Here is a 20,809-nt window from a genome sequence, read left to right on the forward strand (position 1 = left end):
TACCTCTCTTAATGCATTGCATATATATGCATGTGTGGTGGTGCAATGCATTAACAGAAGTATATAAATATATACATATATATATACACACACATTGTATATTTACTATGTATATATGCATACTCCTATTAATTTGTCTTATTGTTTGCTGTCTGAAGTCCCTATATTGGAAGCCAGACAGGATTTATGATTTATGCATTATCATAAATCATCATTTTCTATATCAAAAACATCATCATCCAGGGACTGGAGGCTTGGGTGAGCTTCCCTGACAGACGCTACTGCGCATGTCCGAGTTGGGCCCTGCTCTGGCTTTCCCACTCTCTGCCGACAGGTGTCGCTGCTTCCCTATGGGGCGGCCATAGAACTAGGAACACTTTCCCATGTGTTCTAGGGTCTCTTCTGCGCATGCGGACTGGTTTCCTCGTTTCACATGCGCACTAGGTGCCCAATGGATGCTCGTGTGCGCATGCGCCGTGGCTGTCTTGTTCCTAGTCTGCCTGTCTGCCCAGTAGTCCTTCCTTTAATTCCGAAGGTAAGTAGCAATTCCCCCACCCAAAATATTTATATTTCTTATACTTACGTTTGTGTAATTTCTGAGCTCAAGGTTGTCCATTTTCTGCCCTAATTTATGCTGACAATGAGCCCTGCAAGATGGGAATAAGAGGCTCAATGAGGACCAGAAGCTTGGATCTCCCAGCTTAAGGGCCTCTAAACTCAGAGACCCTACAACAACAACAACAACAACAGTAATCATAATGATGCAGACTGTGCATTCCTTTTTCCCAAATACTCCAAAATGATCCCCATTTGCGAGAGTTTTAAAATGCATTTTATTATTTTAATTTCTCTTTGCTGTAATGTCAGAAGGTCCTTAATTGTTTATTATTTCAATGCATGTACATTGCTTCATTGAGTAGTTTTTAATGCCTTTTTAATATGTTTATGTCCATTTGCTTTAATGATGGAAAGGGCCAATTTTTATTTTTATTTATTTATTTAGGGTATTTCTACCCCACCTTTCTCCGCAACTGGGACTCAAGGTGGCTTACAGCATACCAACATATAACATTCATCATAAAAAGGTAAAACCATAATAAAAACATCGATACATAAAATAAGGTAAAAGCAATAGCCTCCCCCGTGTTTGCTTCCCTATGTACCAACATTAAAATCCCTAATATCCTCCCATACTTCAGTTAAAAGCCTTATTAAACGGAAAGGTTCTATGCTTCTATGCATGTACGTCACTTCATTGAGTAGTTTTTAATGTATTGTACTATTTTATATGCATTTGTTTTAATGGCAGAAAGTGAGGGTAGAGGAAAGGATGGGAAAGGAAGGAAGGGAGAAAGGAAGGAAGGAAGGAAAGAAGGGTGAAAGGCTGGAAAAAAGGAAGGGGGAGAGAAGGAGGGATAGAAGGAAGGGCAGGTCTATGAGGGAAAGCAAGGGAAGGAAGGAAGGGAGAAAAGGGAAAGAAGGGCAAGGGAGAGAAAAAGGAAGAGGAAGGAAGGAAGGACGGACGGATGGGTGGAAGGAAGGAAGGGAAGAGAGGAAGGAAGGATGAAAGGTTGGAAAAAAGGATTTGGGAGAAGAAGAAGGAAGGATGGAAGGAAGAAGCAGGGAGGTTGCATGAGGGAAGAAGGAAGAAAGGGAGAAAAGGGAAAGAAGGAAGGAAATGGGAGACAGAAGAGGAAGGGAGAGAGGGAGGGGGAGAGAAGGAGAAGAGAAGGTCGAAAGGCTGGAAAGAAGTGGGAAAGAAGGAAGGAAGGAAGGAAAAAGCAGGGAAGGTATAAGGGAAAGCAAGGGGAGAAGGAAAGGGGAGAGAAAAAGGAAGGAAGAGGGAGAGAGGAAGGAAAGAAGGATGGAAGGAAGGAAGAGAAAAAAGGAATGAAGGAAGAGGGAGAGAGGAAAGAAGGAAAAAAGAAAAGAGCAGAGAAGGTGTATGAGGGAAAGCATAGAAAGAAGAAAGGAAGGGGGAGGGGAAAAAAAGAAGGAAAAAAGGAAGGAAGGGAAAAAAGAAAGGAAGGAGAAGGTGTAGGAAGGAAACAGAGAGGAAGGAAAGAAAGAACCATAAAGAAGATGAAAACTGGAGTCCAGTAAGAAAGACCTTTGTGTGGATGTTTCCTCAGGCCACAGAGGCATGAACACCGCACAGGGCACCGTGGGCAGCGACCCAGTCATCCTGGCCACCGCTGGCTATGACCATACTGTCCGCTTCTGGCAGGCCCACAGCGGGATCTGCACCCGGACCGTCCAGCACCAGGACTCTGTATCCTTTGGCTGCATGGGAAGGCAGAATGCTGGGGTTTACAACCTTCCTAGGGGTTTTTTGGAGGGCTGGATGGGGTTGCCTTCTGTTTGCCCCTTAACCCCTTTTGCCAGCAGGTCAATGCTCTGGAGATCACCCCGGACCGGACCATGATAGCTGCAGCCGGTAAGGATGCCATCTGCAGACAGCATGGTGTAGCATAGTTTGTGTGCTTATTACATGCTTTCAAGGGAGCATCTACACTGTGGAATGAACACAGTTTGACACCACTCTTAACCCCAGTGGCTCAGTGCTACTTTTTGAGCTTCTCTGTCAAAAAGCACAGGTGCCTGACTGATTTCACAGCTTCAAGCCAGGACAGTTAAAATAGTGCCAAACTGTATTACCTTCAAAGTGTAGATGAACACCGAGTCCACTCTAGCCGTATAGTTTTATTCTTAAAATCTTTTGTCAAAGAGGCAATGTTTCTTGATGTTTTACTTTCTTTCCTTGTAGTGCTAGAAGTCCACGTTATAGAGATTGAACCATTCTTGACCCACTTCAAGTGCATCATTCTACACTGTAGAACGAATGCAGTTTGACATTGCTTTAACTGCCATGGCTCAAAAATATAGAGTTGTAATTTTGAACTTTTTGGCAGAGAAGATGAAAGACTTTATAAACATACATCTGCAGAATTCATTAGCATTGAGCCCTTGTAGTTAAAGCAGTGTCAGGCTGCATTCATTCTACAGATGCACCCTGGGTCAATAATTATGTGTTTTTGAGAATGGCTGCCTCTCTCTGAGAAGTAGAATTGCACCTGAACCCTCTTATTTGTGATGCTGGCATTAATAAATAACTTCCAGGCCTTTGGGAGCTGAGATGGTGTCTCTTCTGCAGGCTACCAGCACATCCGGATGTATGACTTGAACTCCAACAACCCGAACCCCGTCATCAACTACGACGGAGTCAGCAAGAACATCACCTCAGTGGGTTTCCATGAAGATGGGCGCTGGATGTACACTGGGGGAGAAGACTGCATGGCCCGTATCTGGGACCTCCGGTTTGTGGCCTCTTTCCTCTCCTTAACCCTGATGGGGCTTTTGCACAACACTGTCATCCCACTTAGCATGGCAACAGGACCCTAGGATATCCAGTTCAGGAGGGGCAGCTAGAATTCTCCCCCAGAGAGCTCTAGTGCCTCATCAGACTACAGATACCAGAATTCTCCAAGTGCAGAACGTTATTAAATGTGAAATAGGCACAGAGCATGGAATGCAATTCACCAATGCTTTTTTAGATCCACGGTGTGGACCCAAGAGGGCACACTTCTGCAAATGTGCTGCATTCCTCTGCCTTCACACATTATAATGTATATTATATCTGGGTATAATATATCCATTGGATTGTTGACCTTCACCCGTCTGGAATCGATTTCTGCTTTCCAGGTCACGCAACCTGCAGTGCCAGCGCATCTTCCAGGTGAACGCACCTATCAACTGTGTTTGCCTGCATCCTAATCAGGTATTTATTTGTTCCAGAGTGGTGGAGAATGAGGCCCTTTCTTCCTTCCTTTCACACCTCCTCCTTTTCCTTTTCTACTGATGCCATTTGTGTGTCTCTCAGGCAGAGCTCATTGTCGGGGACCAGAGTGGGGCCATCCACATCTGGGACCTGAAGACAGACCACAACGAGCAGCTCATCCCAGAACCTGAGGTCTCAGTCAATTCCGTCCACATTGACCCTGACGCCAGCTACATGGCCGCTGTCAATAGTTCGGTCAGTGCAAAGAGGGACTTTATTATCCCACTTGCCCGTTTGTTTGATCTTCAGTGTATATTGTAAACTGGACCCCTTAGGTTCTGTGTTCCTTGTATCTTGCAGGGCAACTGTTATGTCTGGAACCTGACTGGTGGCATCGGAGACGAGGTGACACAGCTCATTCCCAAAACCAAGATCCCTGCCCACAACCGCTATGCCCTCCAGTGCAAATTCAGTCCAGATTCCACGTGAGTAGCAGCATTAGCAGAGCTTTTATTTTGTCCATCCACTTGCCCTTGGAATAACCTGAGGGATCCAGTGTGGCCCAGTGGTTTGAATGCTGGCCTGTGACTCTATCCCCAGAGATTCTTTTTATCATCTGCCCTTAAATGGTGGACTGTTGTATTTTAAAACACAATTAAATGCCTATCTCATCGGCAGGCCTACCCAGCCAATTTTAAATGATAAATTTTACATTTAGTATTTCTGTTTTAATTTTTTTGTTTTTAATATATGGATTCTTATGGTCTGTTGTTTTATATTGTGCCCCAGCTCAAGCCATTAGGACAGGTGGGTAGCAAATGCAATTGACCAGATACAAATCCCCATTCAGCCATGGAAACTCACTGGATGTCCTGGGCAAATTAGCTCTTTGAAGAATCAGAGTTGGGTGAGTCAGAGAGACCATGGTTCAAATCCCACTTTGGCAATGAAGACTGAGCCAAGGCATGCTCTTTTAGCCACTGGAAGGTTCCAAATGGAAGCTGCAGTTGCCTTTAAAGCAAGGCGACTGCAGGTTAAATGCTTGTTCTAGGAGCACCCTGCATATGGATGTTTCATAGATGTTGGGTTGGAAGGGATTTCTACAAGATCATCAATCCATCCACAACCGAAGAATTCCCGAATAACAGCCACCCAACTCGTGTTCAAAACCTCCTTAAACAACTTGGTTGCTTTTTTTGCCCGTTCTCTGATTCAGAGTGTAGGGAGGCTGAAGTTTGACGTTACTGTGTGTGTTAAATGCTCTCTTCCTTCCAGGCTTCTGGCCACTTGTTCTGCTGACCAAACCTGCAAGATCTGGAGGACCTCCAACTTCTCCCTCATGACGGAGCTGAGCATCAAGAGCAACAACCCCGGGGAAACCTCCCGCGGATGGATGTGGGACTGCGCCTTCTCGGGGGACTCCCAGTACATTGTCACGGGTGAGGGAGGTCTCAGCGACAGAAAAATAAGATACTCCTCTTAGCACCAGAGTTTGAAAACATAAGGAGACTCTGATGGCCCCAATACCCATCCCTTGGCAGAAGAATTCTGAATGCTAGGGTTCAAAAGAGGGATTTTTTGTGTATTCAGAATATTTTTGGAGGGTGAAATTGCTTGATGCAAGGTGGACAAAAGAAAGGTGTTGCCTTCTCTGCAGATGAGGCTTCCCTTCAGCCCTGAAACTTGTAGCTTTGCAATAACTGTATTCAAGAGGGCTGCCAGATTGGATGGCTTAAAAAAGGAAGTGGTAATATTCACAGAGGCGCTTTTGTTAATGGCTATATCATTTGTTGTGTTTACTTGATTGAGGGGAACATAATTGTCTCTTGCTAGGAGGTTGCTGTTTGAACTGAATATTGGCCTCTCACCATTCTTTCTCCTACTTTCCCTCCCAGCCTCCTCAGATAACTTAGCCCGGCTCTGGTGCGTGGAGACAGGGGAGATTAAGAGGGAGTACAGCGGGCACCAGAAGGCCGTTGTCTGCCTCGCTTTCAACGACAGCGTCTTGGGCTGAGCTGCGAAAGAAAGGACACTCCAGGAATTTTCAGACTCCCTGTCATTGTCATTTGGGTCAAAGCGACAAATGTTCGTCTAACCTGCAGCCTCAGGACCGTAGCTGACTTCCATACCTTCTACCTGGAATGAGACCCACTCCCCCTCTAAACAACAGCAGCTGTAAGATTTTGCTTCTTGTGGAAGCGGTGGCCTTTCATAAGCAACATGAACAACATTGGTTCTGAACTTATAAGAAGGGAGGTGTGTTTTGTGTAACAGTTCAGTTTGTGCCGCTTTCCCTCCAATTGAAGCTGTTATCTCCTCCAAAAGGCTCCATAGCATTTGCACACAGGCTTTGTCACTTTGGGGGGGGGGGGGTGTAAGTTCACTGTTGCAGGAAGAAAAGTAGCTTCTTGAAGGAATTGCATATATGATTATGGTGTCCCATAGAATTAGCTGCATGTTGAACCAGTCTACCAAAGAATAGGGCTCACATGATGCTTAAAGACAGGCTGAAGAGCCAATAGCCTTATTCAAGGTTCATGATAAGGAGTGGAAGCAGGCTAGAATCATCCCTTTCCATTATTGCTCTCTTTACGGTAAAGAAAGATATCACTTCTCATGTAATCTCACCATACAGTCCAGAACCATGAAAAACATCAGCATTTCCCATTGCGTATAGATGGTTCCATTATTCACTTTCCAACTGTGTTGTTCTCCTCATACTGACTGACTGAATAGTGTTTTTTCTTTAGAAACATCTCGGCTTTCCAGAAACACACCCAGATATTTGTAAATGAAGGAAGGAACTGTTGATTTCTCACTTTTCCTGGTAACACAATAGCTGCATGGGCTCATTTCCTCGTTTTGTGCTTTTTACTTCATTACATAATTGTGTACAAAATGTTTTTAAAAACCCACAAGATTTCATTTTACATGGTAAGGCACGTATGACGCAGGCTTAAGGGCGCCTTTTCTACCCCATCAGTGCAGCTACTTCTAGACAACAATAGTTATTTACAGGTTACAAGTGGAAGGCAACACTTCTTTGTAAATGTATACTGATAAAGACTGCAATACAGCACAGCTGTTTCTGTGTGCCATTGCTCTTCCGGTTCAAGCCCATACTGGATCATAAAATAGGCAGAGGGGTTTTTTTTCAAGTGTAGAAGAGCAGGGGCAAAGAGGGAGGCCAGACTCCTGGGAGGGTCACTCAGGCAAGTAGTAGAAACAGATGGAGACACAGATGTTGCTTGGGAAGCAGATGTCGATACACAGGTAGATCAGCCGTTGCTTGGGAGGGCCTGCAAGGAAGGGAACAGGAGCACAAGTGTGGGAGAGGTCCTTTTTTGGGAAGCAGCTTTGAGCTGAGCACCTGGCAGAGAGTAAGACCCCGTATCAGCAGGCTCTGAAGCAAAACAATCCCCATTTGCTGATTTTCTCTTAATTTCAAAAAGCTCTTTTGGATTGTAGTTGTACATTTATAATGCTATAACAGATTCTAAGAGGCAGGAGGCCTAGTTTACTATATTACCGAGTTTCTTAAATTATTACAATAGTGAACTTCACAATAAAAACCATTCCAATACTCTTCTGGGTTTCTCACCAGTTTGACAAGGAGCTGTGTTGTTTCTGTGGAGGTCTATGAGACAATGTGTGTGCATCTGGAAGCTCTTAAAGCAGGCATGGGTAAACTTTGGTCTTCTAGATATTTTGGACTTCAACTCCCCCAATTCCCAACAGCCTACCGATGGTTAAGAATTGTGGGAGTTGAAGTCCAAAACACCTGGAGGGACGAAGTTTGCCCAAGCCTGTCTTAAAGGGAGTGGATTAACATCTGAGGAGTTTTCAGGTCCTTCTGTAGCATCTGCACAATATAAAGGGGTTTGTGTTGCAGTTATTCCCCCACAACAGGTGCAGGTTAGGCAGAAGAGGCAGGCTTCTGACTACTGACTACTGCTGCTGACAACTGAACTCCAAATTTAGTGTCTAAATCTAATTTCACCCTAGTGGATGGAAAAATCTCCCAAAGGACAGTTGCAGTAGGAAAACTGTTGTATCACCAGGTTAAAAGCAGCCCCTAGAAATGTCATTTGCTGGCACAAGAGCTGTATTGAACTAAGGTCTTGGCTTTCTTCTACCCAGCCCTTTGGTCCCACCAACTGTTTGCTTCCTCATGCCCCAAGATGGCCTCCAGCCGACTCACCCTCTTTTCTCTTTACCCAGTAGATGGGGGCCTGCTCACATAGGGCCCGGATAGCCTCCCCAGCCTCCTCCAGTCGCACTGGCCTCCCTGGCACGATCTCCAGGAACTCCCGGTAGTACTGGGTCCTCCCGCTGGGAAAGGGCACCTGGTCCACCTGGAAACGAGAAAGAAAGGCAACATGGTCCTTTTGCGATGTCACAAAAGCCTTGTGCCCTTGCACTCCTTAGCTTACCCCATGGCAATCATTACTGCATTTCACTGCATAATAGTCACCACCGCATAATAGTCACACCCCAATTTTTTGGGTGGCAAAATTGGTATCTTTGTGTTCCTCGCATAAGTCACAGAGCTATTTGGGACTGATTTCTCCTTCCTTCTTTCCAGGTCTTGAGTTTGGGTCTTCCCTCCTTCCTCTGATAGGTTTGCCTTAGGGTCGCCATATGTCGAAGGCACACAACCATAAGAACAGGGCTCTCTCTCATAGGATCCGTACAAGTGGAAGCTGAGTTGATGGCAAAGAACAAGGATGGGGAAGAACTGATAGAAGGCTGCATGTTGCTCCAAGATGACCACTTCTAGAATTCTTAAACTATAAGAAAGTCAATGAAGCTACAGCATTATTTCTGAAGATGTTTCTCCAAGCCACAGACAGCCCATCCACTTCACTGGAGATCTGTAAGTCGAGAAAGAGTTAGGGAGGCAGCAAGATCATGGGTGTCTTGCATTTCCTCTGATTTACCTTCTTGCAAGTACTGGCAGAGTTTTGATCCAAATGGAATCAGAAGCGGTTCAGCCAAACTGCCCTTGTGTTCCCTCCCAGGGGGCTTGTGCAAACATTCCTGGCAAACAGGGCCTTTTCTTTTTCCCGAAATCAAACCTCCACTTTCACCCTTAACGGAAGAGGCCTTAAATGTTTTGTTTCAAGGGCTGTTATACATCATTACTCAGAAACTCGGCAGCTGACAAAAGCATCTTTGTTTGCATGCTGCCATACGCCAGCCAGAGCACTTTCTCTCCCTCTCTGAGCTCTGGCCTTTACATCTTCTGACATTTCTTCAGGTAAAAGGGAAAGGAGAAACTCACCTGCCTTGGCCAACCACATAATATCCCAGGCAGAGAGGGAACATGGCACTGTAAAGTAGTGCACTGAGCAGCACAATTGCACAAATATTCTCCTTATGTAACCACAGCTAGGAATAAGCAGGTTTTTTTAGTGCTCTAGTCTCCAATCTGTATGGTATCCCCAAGGATCTGTCTACATTGCACATTTATACCACCTTTATAACACTTTAAGCTCCTTTCCTATGGAATCCTGGGATTTATAACTTGGGGAGAGGTACTTAAAAATCCCCACCGAATGATCATTTTTGGTACAGTTCAGAGGAACCCAGAGCTCTCTGAGATATGGTTTTACATATTCCACAGCAAACTACAAATCTCAGGACTCCATAGGACAGAACCTTGACAGTTAAAGTGGTACCAAAGTGGTGTAACCATTTGGTGTGGATAGCCCCAAATGTAATAGGATTTTAGATAAAGCTCTAGGCGGAAATTGGTCCTAAGAGGCTATGTTAGGGATAGGAAGCATGTAGCCCTCCAGATGTTGGACAATAACTCCTAGCATTATTTGCAATGGGCTGTTTTGGTTAGGGCTGCTGGGAACTTGAATTCCAAGAACATTTGAAGGGCCCTATACCCTGTCCCTTTAAATGTACCTTCCCTCCTCCCTCCACAAACAATGACTCTTCCTCTGAAGGAAAGAGGATTCGAGCAGGCTTAGTGGCCCAGGGCTGCTTACCCTGTGCTCGGACAGGTTGAAGGACATCTGCACAGTCTCTCGGTCCCAAGCATCCATCATCCGCAGGTAGCAGCTGCGTTGCCCCATGGGCTTGTAGCAGACGTAGCTCTGAGGAGAGAAACAATGGTGGACTGGGGATTTCATGGGCTGAGAGTTAAATAAAGGTATTCCGCCACTCACTATGAAATAAGCATAGGGCTCTCTTGGCTTTTTGCTTTTGAAAGCTTCAACTTAAGGCAACTCTATGAATGAGAGGTGTCCAAGTCACCCTTGGTTCAGGTCTTACAAACCCAGGCAAACTCTTTCATTGAATCTCTCCATTTGCAATGAAGAACTCCTCTTTTCCTTCTATTTTCTTGCCTTTTCAAGTCTTATCTTCTGATAGAGCCAACATTCTAAAACAATGAGTAATATTTTCTATACTTCCAAATTTTCCTTTTAAAAGGCATTTTGACAGAAGCTTTCAATTTAAATGCAATTTTTAACATTCTAACAATTACGGCAAGAGGTTTGGCACAAACCTAGGAAATGTCAGGATGCTTGTAAAAAATGCCTTGAATTTTTATTCTATTTTTTTGTCTTTGGATTGTTTTATATTTACTGTTAGCTGTCTCAAGACCCCATATAACAGGGAGAAAGGAGGGAAACAAATAATTTATTTATTTATTTATTTATTTGCTGCATTTGTTAACCGCCGCTCTCAGCCCTAGGGCGACTTGCGGCGGTGTACAACATATAAAAAACATATTTTACAATAAGCTACGACGACAAAAACCAACATATCACTAATACACTATCATCTAATTACACTAAAATAATCCGCTCCGTCTTATCATAGAATCATAACCAATCTCGTAGTCCATATTCCGTTCCAGTTGACATTTCCAGTTACTGTAGCATTTAGTTAAATGCCTTCTCGAATAGCCATGTCTTCAGGCTCTTACGGAAGGACATAAGGGAGGGCGCCTGTCTGATGTCAACAGGGAGGGTGTTCCACAGCCGGGGGGCCACCACTGAGAAGGCCCTATCCCTCGTCCCCGCCAGGCGTGCCTGTGAGGCAGGCGGGATCGAGAGAAGGGCCTCTCCAGACGATCTCAAGGTCCTTGTGGGCTCATAGGCCGAGATGCGGTCCGAAAGGTATTTTGGGCCGGAACCGTTTAGGGCTTTGTAGGATAGCACCAGCACCTTAAATTGGGCCCGGTAGCAGATCGGCAGCCAGTGGAGCTGGAACAACAAGGGCGTTGTATGCTCCCTGCGTCCTGCTCCTGTTAGTAACATGGCTGCCGCGCGCTGGACTAGCTGAAGCTTCCGGGCCGTCTTCAAGGGCAGCCCCACGTAGAGAGCGTTGCAGTAGTCAAGGCGGGATGTGACCAGAGCGTGTACCACCGTGGCCAAGTCAGACTTCCCAAGGTACGGGCGCAGCTGGCGCACGAGCCTAAGCTGTGCAAATGCTCCCCTGGTCACCGCTGAAACCTGGGGATCCAGGCTCAACGATGAATCCAGGATCACACCCAAGCTGCGAACCTGCGCCTTCAAGGGGAGTGCGACCCCATCCAGCACAGGCTGTAACCCTATACCCAGTTCGGCCTTGCGACTGACCAGGAGTACCTCTGTCTTGTCTGGATTTAATTTCAGTTTGTTCGCCCTCATCCAGACCATTACAGCGGCCAGGCACCGGTTCAGGACCTCGACAGCCTCCTTAGTAGCAGGTGGGAAGGAGTGACAGAGTTGGACATCATCTGCGTACAGATGACACCGCACCCCGAAACTCCGGATGATCTCACCCAGCGGCTTCATGTAGATGTTAAACAGCATGGGGGACAATATAGAGCCCTGAGGAACCCCACAGGTCAAAGGCTGTGGTGTTGAACAGGAGTCCCCCAATAACACCTTCTGGGTACGGCCCTCCAGAAATGACTGGAGCCACTGCAAAGCAGTGCCCCCAAGACCCATTTCTGCAAGGCACCCCAGAAGGATACCGTGGTCGACGGTATCGAAGGCCGCTGAGAGGTCCAGGAGCACCAACAGGGACACACTCCCCGTCTAGCTCCCGGCGCAGATCATCCACTAAGGCGACCAAGACCGTCTCGGTACCATGCCCCGGTCTGAAACCAGACTGTGCCGGATCCAGATAATCCGTGTCTCTCAAGAATACCTGGAGTTGTGAGGCCACCACGCTTTCCATGACTTTGCCCAAAAAGGGGAGATTGGAAACAGGCCGAAAGTTGTCGAATTTAGTGGGGTCCAATGATGGTTTCTTCAACAGCGGTTTTATAATAGCCTGTTTTAGGCTCGCTGGAATCTTGCCTTCCCGAAGGGAGGCATTAACCACCACCGTTACCCACTCAGCCAATCCCCCTCTGGCCTCCTTCAGAAGCCAGGATGGGCAGGGGTCTAGGATGGACGTGGTGGGCCTCATTCCTCCGAGTATCTTGTCCACATCCTCGGGCTTCACAAACTGAAAAGAATCCATCAAAATAGGACAAGCAGGTGCTCGTGTCACATCCTCGGAGACTGCATTTAACATGGTGTCCAGCCCAGAACGGATCAAGGCGACTTTGTCTGCAAAGAACCGAGCAAATGCTTCGCAGCGCGTGACCGAATTGTCAATAAATAAATAACAAAAATGCAATGAGCAAACTTTTCCGATACACTGTTAAAAGTAGCTTTGTTCATTTGTGGACACTTTTAAATATCCCTCTTATTTTTATGTTACATTTCATTAGTTTATCTTATGCTGCCCTCAGGTTATTTAGACAGAAGGTAGGATATCAATATTTTATTAAGAAATACATAAACATATTGCTCTTGAAATGTATTCCCAAAAATATAAATTCCTGTGCATTCCAGACCTATTCTGTCATTCGCTATAAAGAAAAAAACAAATGTTTTTCTATTATATCCAATTTATGGTCACTACCCTTGGAGACCACAAAAGTATACTTTATATATATTGTTTTCTAAAAGGTTTCTGCTTGATACAACACATACATGTCACTTTATGAATGTTAAGGGGAACTTCAACCAAGAGACTCACATTCTTGCGGTCAAACAAGACCATTGAAGTCTGGTTGCTTGGGGAAGTCACACAGTAAGTCACTGTATCCTTGGACTTGTTGATGATGGCTGACTGGTTCATCTGGGACCCAGGTTGGTTCTGAAAGTTTAGCCGGACCACCTGCACAAGGGGCTGTGAAGATGATGATGATACAGCAACAACAATAATAACTTTATTTTTATATCCCACCACCATCTCCCCAAAGGGACTCCGAGAGGCTTACACAGGGACCTAGCCCAGCATAAACAAGAATTATAAGCTAAAACAATAAAATATATACAATATATACAATATAATTAAAACAATTAATGTTTTTACAGAAGAGTAAAAACATTATAAAAACACATCAACAGACATCAACAAGTAACAGGAAATAGTGGGCATGATCGGATTTGAGGGCAGGGCAATCACTTTTGCAAAATGCAGACTATAGGGCCTGGGGAGGGAGTTCCAGAGCCGGGGTCCAACACCAAGAAGGCTCTCTCTCTTGTCCCCTCCTCTCGGCAGTGGGAGTGAGAGAAGAGCCTCCCTGGTAGATCTTAGAGCTTGCTCCGGTTCATTGAGGGAGATACAGTCGTGAAGATAAGCCGGAGAGATATGCTGTTTATCAGCTAAGCAAATGGAAGCCAGAAAATTGTAACCCTTCTGCTGAGCTACTGCTAAACAGAGATCAACAATTAATCCTGCTATCCCTGCCTAAGAACTAGGGCAGATTTACAAATGAATGGCAGGGCACAAAAATAACAGAAATACAAATACAGAAATATGGTCGTGAAGGGGAGGAAGTCACACTTGGCTGCACACAAGTGCCATTTAATTCAGTTAAGGATTTCTAATTGGATTGTATATTATTGTTAGGCAATTGGGGGGTGGGTGGGGGGACTTGACACATCCTTCCAGATCTGCTCTGGGTCTCCAATAACTCATAATTACTCAGGGACTTATTCCTAGGGACGTATATAAATTCTTACTGCTACAATTAATAGAGAAGCTGAAAGTGGTAACAGACATAACAGTGAGATGAAGTCAGTAATGAAGCCGAAGTCTTACCTTGAGCGAAGTTTGGGTCAAGCTGAGAGCTGCTGCCACAGTGATGCAGACCAATCCACAGACCAGAATGACAGAAAGAATGACCCAGAATATTCTGGCTTTGGATTCTGTTGGGGGAACCCTCTCCTGTGAACCAAGGTAAAACCCATCCATTAGAGAAACACAAACATCATACTAAGAATGTTACTCTTGGCAGCATCCCACACAAGTACAATGAGAGATGCTCTGCTTTGTGAATTCATGTTTCAAAACGTCTATGCCTAATCTATTAGTTCAATACCAGGATCAAATAATAGGTTTTAGATGTATGTCCCCTTGAGTCCCTCTCTTGGGATATAAATAAAGTGATTGAGTGATTCATTGGTTTCCTAGACAAACTTTTGAGCTCCCTAGACATGTCCAAGCTCCCTAGACTGTAAAAGAAAAGCAAAACCTCCTCTTTAATCCTGGCAATTTTAGCCTTCAGGAACACAAAATCTTGTATGAATTTGATCAAATACTCTACAGTGTTATCATTCATATCAAGTTCCCATTTTCAGCTGCCTCTTGCAGGAAAGCCCAGAATATTTTGTTTCCTGAAATGTGACATGCAAGATGCATCTGTCTCATATGGAATAAGAAGCAACCCTTGAGGAAGTTTGACTCAAACTCTGTGTATCATTTGATTCCTTTAAACAAAAAGGTGGGAGATAAAGGAACGGGGAGGACCAAAGTAAAAACACTTTCCAGGTGCCAGGAGGGGTTTTTTTGGGAGAGGGGGGAAGAGCAAAGTACTTACTGGTGAAGGGGTGGTGGGGGCCCCGGCCTGCTCCTCCATTCCCGCTGCAGCCCTGACTCCTCCAACTCTGTCTTCTGACAATGCAGGAGTTGTGCATCATCAGAGCCCTCCGAATCTGCCTGGAAACATGAGAATCTTCCCACAAAGGCCAGGTAAAAGAAGCGCACCTTGGCACCTCAGTTTGGAGAGAGACACGTGGAAGTGAAATTCTAGATCCCCACAGCAGTGGGAGGGAAGCGGGGCTGCAGAGAGATGCTGTCTTGGGCACAACGATGGGTTCCTTGCCCTTCCTTTCCAGACAGACTGAGCATTCATGAGGAACACAATCAGGGGCTTTGTGCAGGGCCTTAGCCTGCTGGCACACACCCTAAATACCCCCCATAGATGCAGAACAAGAAAGAGTAGCTTGCCCCCAACCCTCTGGTCAGGTGAGATGTTAGCAACCGTTACAGGAATATTCACTCCAATATCATTTATTGGTCTTGCTTCCAAAGTAGGGACTGAAATTTCTAGTGTTTTTTCACTACATGAGACTACAGCTCTCTCAAATAAATAGTAACGTCAAGGTGAATGGGTTATCCAAACCTATATATAAATGTTTCACATTACAAGCTATCAATATAGTTAGCTGTCATTTCTGAGGAGCCAAGCTCCAGCTCAAAAGTTTGTGAAAATGAATTTCTTTCTTCCTTTCTCTCCCCAGACTAATAGAAGGATAAGAGATGGATTTACAAAATGAAAAAGCCCATCCCACAGAACCTATATTTGCTCAGTGCCCATCAATATTGTGAAAGCTCCAGGCTCAACAGTCTCATTAATATGATTTCTGCTGGACACTGTCAAATCCACTTCATATAAGAATGCCAAAGCAAAGTCAGAGAGGGAAATCAAGTGCTATCTACTCTCTGGCAATTAAAGTGGATGAACAATACTGATAGGTTTGCTTTTAAAAAGAAAATCTAATGCAAGGAGCTGTGTCACTTTGGTCAGTTGAATAGGACAGTCATTTAAAATCTGGATGTTTTCACCAAAAACTTGTAACCACACTGAAGAAGAGTAGTAAAAATGTAGCTACGGAGCAGAAAGCCTTCAGAAGAAACCGGAAAGCTGTGGTGATGTCTTTCACATACCATTAAAATATGCCTGATGTAAGGCTGCCATGGTATTTGAAATGACCCAAAGGAATTTCTGAATTATGCTTTTTCCCAAGATATGGGGCAAGACAAAGATGTCAGCTTGTCAACATGAATTCCCTTCTATGCTTGAAGTGCACCTGCCATCTTTTGATTCTAAGCTATTTTGTCTGGCAAAAGATCACAGTGCCTCCTTGAGACCCATTAGAGAAAGGGAGAAGAAAAAGAGGGGGGCAGGGGAGGCAAGAGAGAGAAGAATGCTTTTATGCCACATTCCCAGACTTTAGAATTCAAGTGAGCATACTGTGTGCTTCATGCCTCAAAGGTTAAACCTGGGCTCATTTCCTCCTGGCAGAGACCCAGCAAGAAAGAAACCCATTCTGCTTTAGCTCTGCTGTGGCTCAACTTCCCTTTTCATGCCCCTCAACAAGAAAGAGAAAAACAGTGTCAGTTTCATAATTGGAAATGAACAGTTAGCTCTTTAGAATGGCTAGTTGTTTTAAGGAAAGCATCAGCGTGTTTGAAGAGCTGAAGTTTTCAAAAGCACGCAACAAGTTTAAGTACAGATATCTCTGCAAATATAATATATCCCCTACTCGTTTGTGATTCGCCTGAAGTTTTTGGTCTTTTCACCACCATCACTCATTAAACAATGCAGGGCTACTAACTCATCCAGCATAACAACACTCTGACAACAAAAGCCACTGAAGTTGTTTAAATATAGCAGTTATACCACATTGTGTATTTTACTGAAGTGTTTTTTTCTAAAAAAATATTTCACTAAAGGAACCTGGCAAGTGGAAGAATTCGGATTATTTGTTTGTCCTGACTATTTTTGTCTCCCCAAATTACAGTTCTCAGTAATCCTACACTAGCAATCCCACCATACAATTTTGCAATGCAACTTGTAAAATTCCTGAGGTATAAAATGAAAAAATGACAAACACAGAAAACCAGTGACACTTCTGTTTAATATGACTGAAGTATAAGACTGGCGTTCCTTAATGCCATAACAGTGACTGTGTGGTCATTCACCATAATACAGTTTCACAACAAGGGCACAGAACATTAGAGAGATGACAATTCCGCTGTGTGCAAGCAGGCCTGAGCCACCACTGAGAGGGTCAAAACATTCATAATCAATGACACATTCCTTGATACTCCCAGAATTGCACAGGAAAAGGTCCACAACAGAAATAAACAGTTTCCATTACTGAAAGCAGAGAACAGCATTTAGGGTTACAAACAAGTTTGGTAAACTAAAAAAAAAAAAAAAAAAGAAGTTGGGAGAGAAATTACAAGGACAGAGTGGAATCACTATGCATCTTTAGTACCTCCTAGCAGATGCCAATACCATACAATTATTGCTTTATGAAACAGTAGCAAGCTCAAACATGTTTCAAGTGTCTTCAGTACAGGAAGTGCCACCTGCACACAAGGTCAAAGTGATCTGGGCTAGTCCTGCAAAACAAAGTACTGCTAAGTGTCTTCTCTTGGTTGCTAAGCATGACATTTTCTGCTTTGAAACCTTACATCTACAGTGCTAAGGTATTTGGCATTGACACCCAGAGCAACCAGAGCAAAACTGAAGACTGGTATTTAGTGCAGCTGGGCACCTGAAAAAATGCAGTTCATCATATTAATTGAAAACCTACAAAGCAGAATAGCAAATGTCAATTTTTACCAGAAGAGATATACAAGGAATTTTTCTTGTGTCTTCCACCAACACAGAAATAATATATTAGCAGGAAATCCTGGACTTGATACTGTTGCTGCTTCATGAGTACTGACTCCAATATGGCTTTTGAGCACCTGTTTACACTAGAGGACTCTCCCTGAAGGTGCCCCTTATATAAAGTCATCTACTCTTTCAGCCACGATATACCAGCATCAGTGAAGCATGGAGGGAAGGGTGAGGGCTTTTGTTTCACCATTTAGCAAATAATTCAAACACAACTACGGTTTAGAAATCATCAAGTAAACTTCAGATATTCTTCCCTAAAAGGGTGTTAAGCCCTGCAGATTGTTCTAATGATACTTTGGTATGTGCAAAAGAATGTGAGGAAGATATATTAGAAATAATCAGTTATATCCCTTTTGACTAACACAACTACATTTTCAATATATTATATTCACTTTTAAAATAGACATCTCGCTTTTAAAATAGACATCTGAAGCTCTTTCTGTCACTACATATATTTACCCATTTTCACAGGGGCATACACGAAACACATTAGAATCATCCACATTTTGCATATTAAGCAAGTGCAAATGGCAGAGTGAGGAGAGGGCCACAACAAGACCACCTGACAAATAAAGGGTTTCCTTTTTCCTGACATCACCTCAGGATCAGGTCATCGAGAGCTGCGACCTGAATAAGCATTAAAACCAAGCTTAAAGTTAAGCTGTAAGGATCAGGCAAGGACAAGTGCCCTCAAACTATTCGTTTCCCTGAATTTCCCAAGACTAAAAAGAAAGAAACCACAGTGCAATGTTTAACAGTAGCCTACCCAACACTCTTCAAATTAGTGGGGCAAGACTCTTCCCTGACACTGGAGCACTGCAAAAACCTTTAAGACATACTGGATTCTTTCACAACACCTGAAAACTGACTGACACAACACACTTCCCTTTTTGATTCAAAGTGCATTCTTACAAGGAATTTGTAAACAGATAATCCCAATTAAAATGTATGCACAAGAAGCATCTTAAGGTGCAAGGAGCAGCTCTGTGCAAACTGAGGTGACACAACCAGCCTCAAGGGTGGAGGGGGAAAGACCTTTCAAAAGCTGGGAAACCTCCCTTTTCTAATCCTGGAGGGCAGGAAGAAGGTCAGCTATGCTATCAACATAGTAATCAGGGACTAGGCTTCTGCGCTCAGGGCAGTCGCTTTCTAAGTGGCCCTGGACTTCTTCCAGTGTGCTGACCCCCGTGAGGGTCAGCAGAGTCGTCAGGCCGCAGTTGTTACCCATGAGGATGTCTGTGTCCAGGCGATCGCCCACCATGATAGTGCGAGCTGGGTTGATGTTGAACTCTTTCACCACGCACTCAAAGATGTAGCGGCTGGGTTTGCCCACGATGAAGGCCTCCCGCTCCGCTGCTGTCTCCACTGCTTTGACAAGGCAGCCAGTGCCTGCAGGAAGAAGAAAAAGTAAGCAACTATCAAGCCATGCTCTGAGAAAGAAATGTGGACCTTGGGCAAACTTAGAACCCCCTTACAGACCCTGCCAAATCCTTTAGACATAGAAGCTTTTTTCCATTCCGTTGATTTGTGCCATTATGGTAAGGATGCGCTGGAAATTTTATGGCGCAACTGACCTCCAGTTTAGACAAGTTCCCTTGGTTCTATGTAGTTCTGTGAGACGGAGGGATGCAAACTATTGCATTTATAAGTAGTGGAAACGTCTTTAAGTCTAGGGGGCTTCTGGAATCACAGAGGCTTTGTGTATGTATATATATATATACACACACACACAAAGTCAGCCCCCAAGTTATGAACAAGATTTTGGAGATTTGTTCTTAAGTTGAATTTGTATGCAGGTCAATAAATATAATAAACTAGCCATCCCCTGCTACGCGTTGCTGTGGCCCACTCTGGTGGTCATAGGGGTTCTGTGTGGGAGGTTTGGGCCAATTCTGTCGTTGGTGGGGTTCAGAATGCTCTGATTGTAGGTGAACTATAAATCCCAGCAAATACAACTCCCAAATGTCAAGATTCTATTTCCCCCAAACTCCACCATTCACATTTGGGCATATTGAGTATTCGTGTAGCGTTTGGTCCAGATCCATCATTGTTTGAGTTCAGAGCGATCTCTGGATGTAGATGAACTACAACTCCAAAAGCAAAGGACACTATAGATAGATAGAAGATTTGTGTGTGTGTGTGTGTGCCCGCCTCTCTCCCGCTCTGTCTGCGCATGCTCCGTGCGTGACCCGCTCCACGTACCGGGCAGGGCGCTGCCTCCTTCGAGGGGGAGCCGGTGGTCGCGGTTGGTGCCGACCAGGAGGCACTGCGGGTCGCGGCGGAGGTAGCGCAGGGCCAGGCAGAGCTTCCCGTAGGAGAAGTGCTCGTCGTAGCCGACCAGGACGGCGCCCACGGAGGGGTCCAGCGCGGCGCGGGTCCCGAAGAGCACCGCGGGGGACTCGGAGGGCGAGGACAGCGGCTCCGGCGTGGGCCCGGCTCCCAAATGGGGCACGCCGGCGGCCTCCAGCTCGGCCCCCAAGGCGGGCCCGCCCAGCACGTACGCGGAGGAGGCTCCCCCGGGAGGCAGGGCCGCGCGGAGGAAGCGGGCGGCGCAGAAGCCGGAGCCGAAGACCTGCCGGGCCTCCGCCCGAGGGAAGCCCAGCCGCCGCAGCTTCTCCGTGTAGGCCTCGCGCGTCCGGGAGGAGTTGTTCGTCACGTAGCAGAGCAGGCGCCGCTTCTTGTTGTTGCTCTCCCCCTCCAAGCGGCGCAGCGTCTCCGCGGCTCCGGGGATGGCAGTGTCGCCCCGCCACAGCACCCCGTCGCAGTCGAAGAGCACCGCCTCCGCCCCCGAGAGCACCGAAGGCGCCAGGGACGGGTCCAAGCGAACGCACCGCTTCCCTCCTCCTCCTCCTCCCGCCGCTGCCGCCATGATGGAAGAAAGCGCCTCAGAAGGCGCCCGCGACGGCGGTTGGCTGAGGCGCCTCCTGGCCCCGCCCCCCAGGCGCCCCCATTGGGCGAGAGTTTTCGCAAATGACCTTAAGATTGCCTTCAGTTTTCCTCAGAGTGTCCGACGACACCGGTTGGTTAATGTCCCCGCGAGAGCCCGCCCCCCGAGCTTCTCCATTGGGTGGGAAGCTTCAAGACTTCCCTTCCTTGGGTCTGAGAAGCTTCAAGACCTCCCCTCCCTTCCTTAGCTCTCTCTCATGTGCCTTCAATTCTCCTCAGGGCTTTAGACGACGCCGGTTGGCTGAGACGCCTCTTAATCCCGCCCCTCGAGTGCCCCCATTGGGCGAAAGGTTTCGCAAATGCCTTTAGGTTTGCCTTCAGTT

General features: G+C 45.6%; 3 protein-coding genes across 5 annotated transcripts; 1 reads left to right on the forward strand and 2 right to left on the reverse strand.

The window, feature by feature from the left end:
- Positions 1-442: 442 nt before the first annotated feature.
- On the forward strand, positions 443-7,361 carry MLST8 (MTOR associated protein, LST8 homolog). Of its 3 annotated transcripts, none has more exons than XM_060786487.2 (10): positions 443-535; positions 1,004-1,085; positions 2,133-2,272; positions 2,389-2,437; positions 3,155-3,317; positions 3,703-3,778; positions 3,881-4,033; positions 4,139-4,263; positions 5,054-5,217; positions 5,674-7,361. In XM_060786487.2, the coding sequence occupies exons 3-10, from the start codon at positions 2,144-2,146 to the stop codon at positions 5,790-5,792; spliced, it is 978 nt and encodes a 325-aa protein (XP_060642470.1). In that variant the 5' UTR covers positions 443-535; positions 1,004-1,085; positions 2,133-2,143; the 3' UTR covers positions 5,793-7,361. The 3 variants fall into 3 exon arrangements, with proteins under 3 accessions (XP_060642470.1, XP_060642469.1, XP_060642468.1); XM_060786485.2 differs by having other exon boundaries at positions 444-535; positions 2,386-2,437; XM_060786486.2 differs by lacking the exon at positions 1,004-1,085 and having other exon boundaries at positions 2,386-2,437.
- Positions 6,631-16,678, reverse strand: BRICD5 (BRICHOS domain containing 5). The gene is made up of 6 exons (XM_067473735.1): positions 14,664-16,678; positions 13,886-14,011; positions 12,815-12,967; positions 9,778-9,885; positions 7,980-8,133; positions 6,631-7,077 (listed from the first exon to the last, which is right to left on the reverse strand). Exons 1-6 carry the CDS (start codon positions 14,700-14,702, stop codon positions 6,983-6,985), a joined length of 675 nt encoding a protein of 224 aa, XP_067329836.1. The 5' UTR covers positions 14,703-16,678; the 3' UTR covers positions 6,631-6,982.
- A 70-nt stretch (positions 16,679-16,748) lies between these two features.
- Positions 16,749-20,663, reverse strand: PGP (phosphoglycolate phosphatase). The gene is given in 2 exon segments (XM_060786483.2): positions 16,749-18,929; positions 19,743-20,663. Coding segments are annotated over 2 exon segments (1,188 nt in total). The 5' UTR covers positions 20,605-20,663; the 3' UTR covers positions 16,749-18,603.
- Positions 20,664-20,809: the final 146 nt, after the last annotated feature.

This window comes from Anolis sagrei, chromosome X (assembly GCF_037176765.1).
Source record: "Anolis sagrei isolate rAnoSag1 chromosome X, rAnoSag1.mat, whole genome shotgun sequence".
NCBI lineage: Eukaryota > Metazoa > Chordata > Lepidosauria > Squamata > Dactyloidae > Anolis > Anolis sagrei.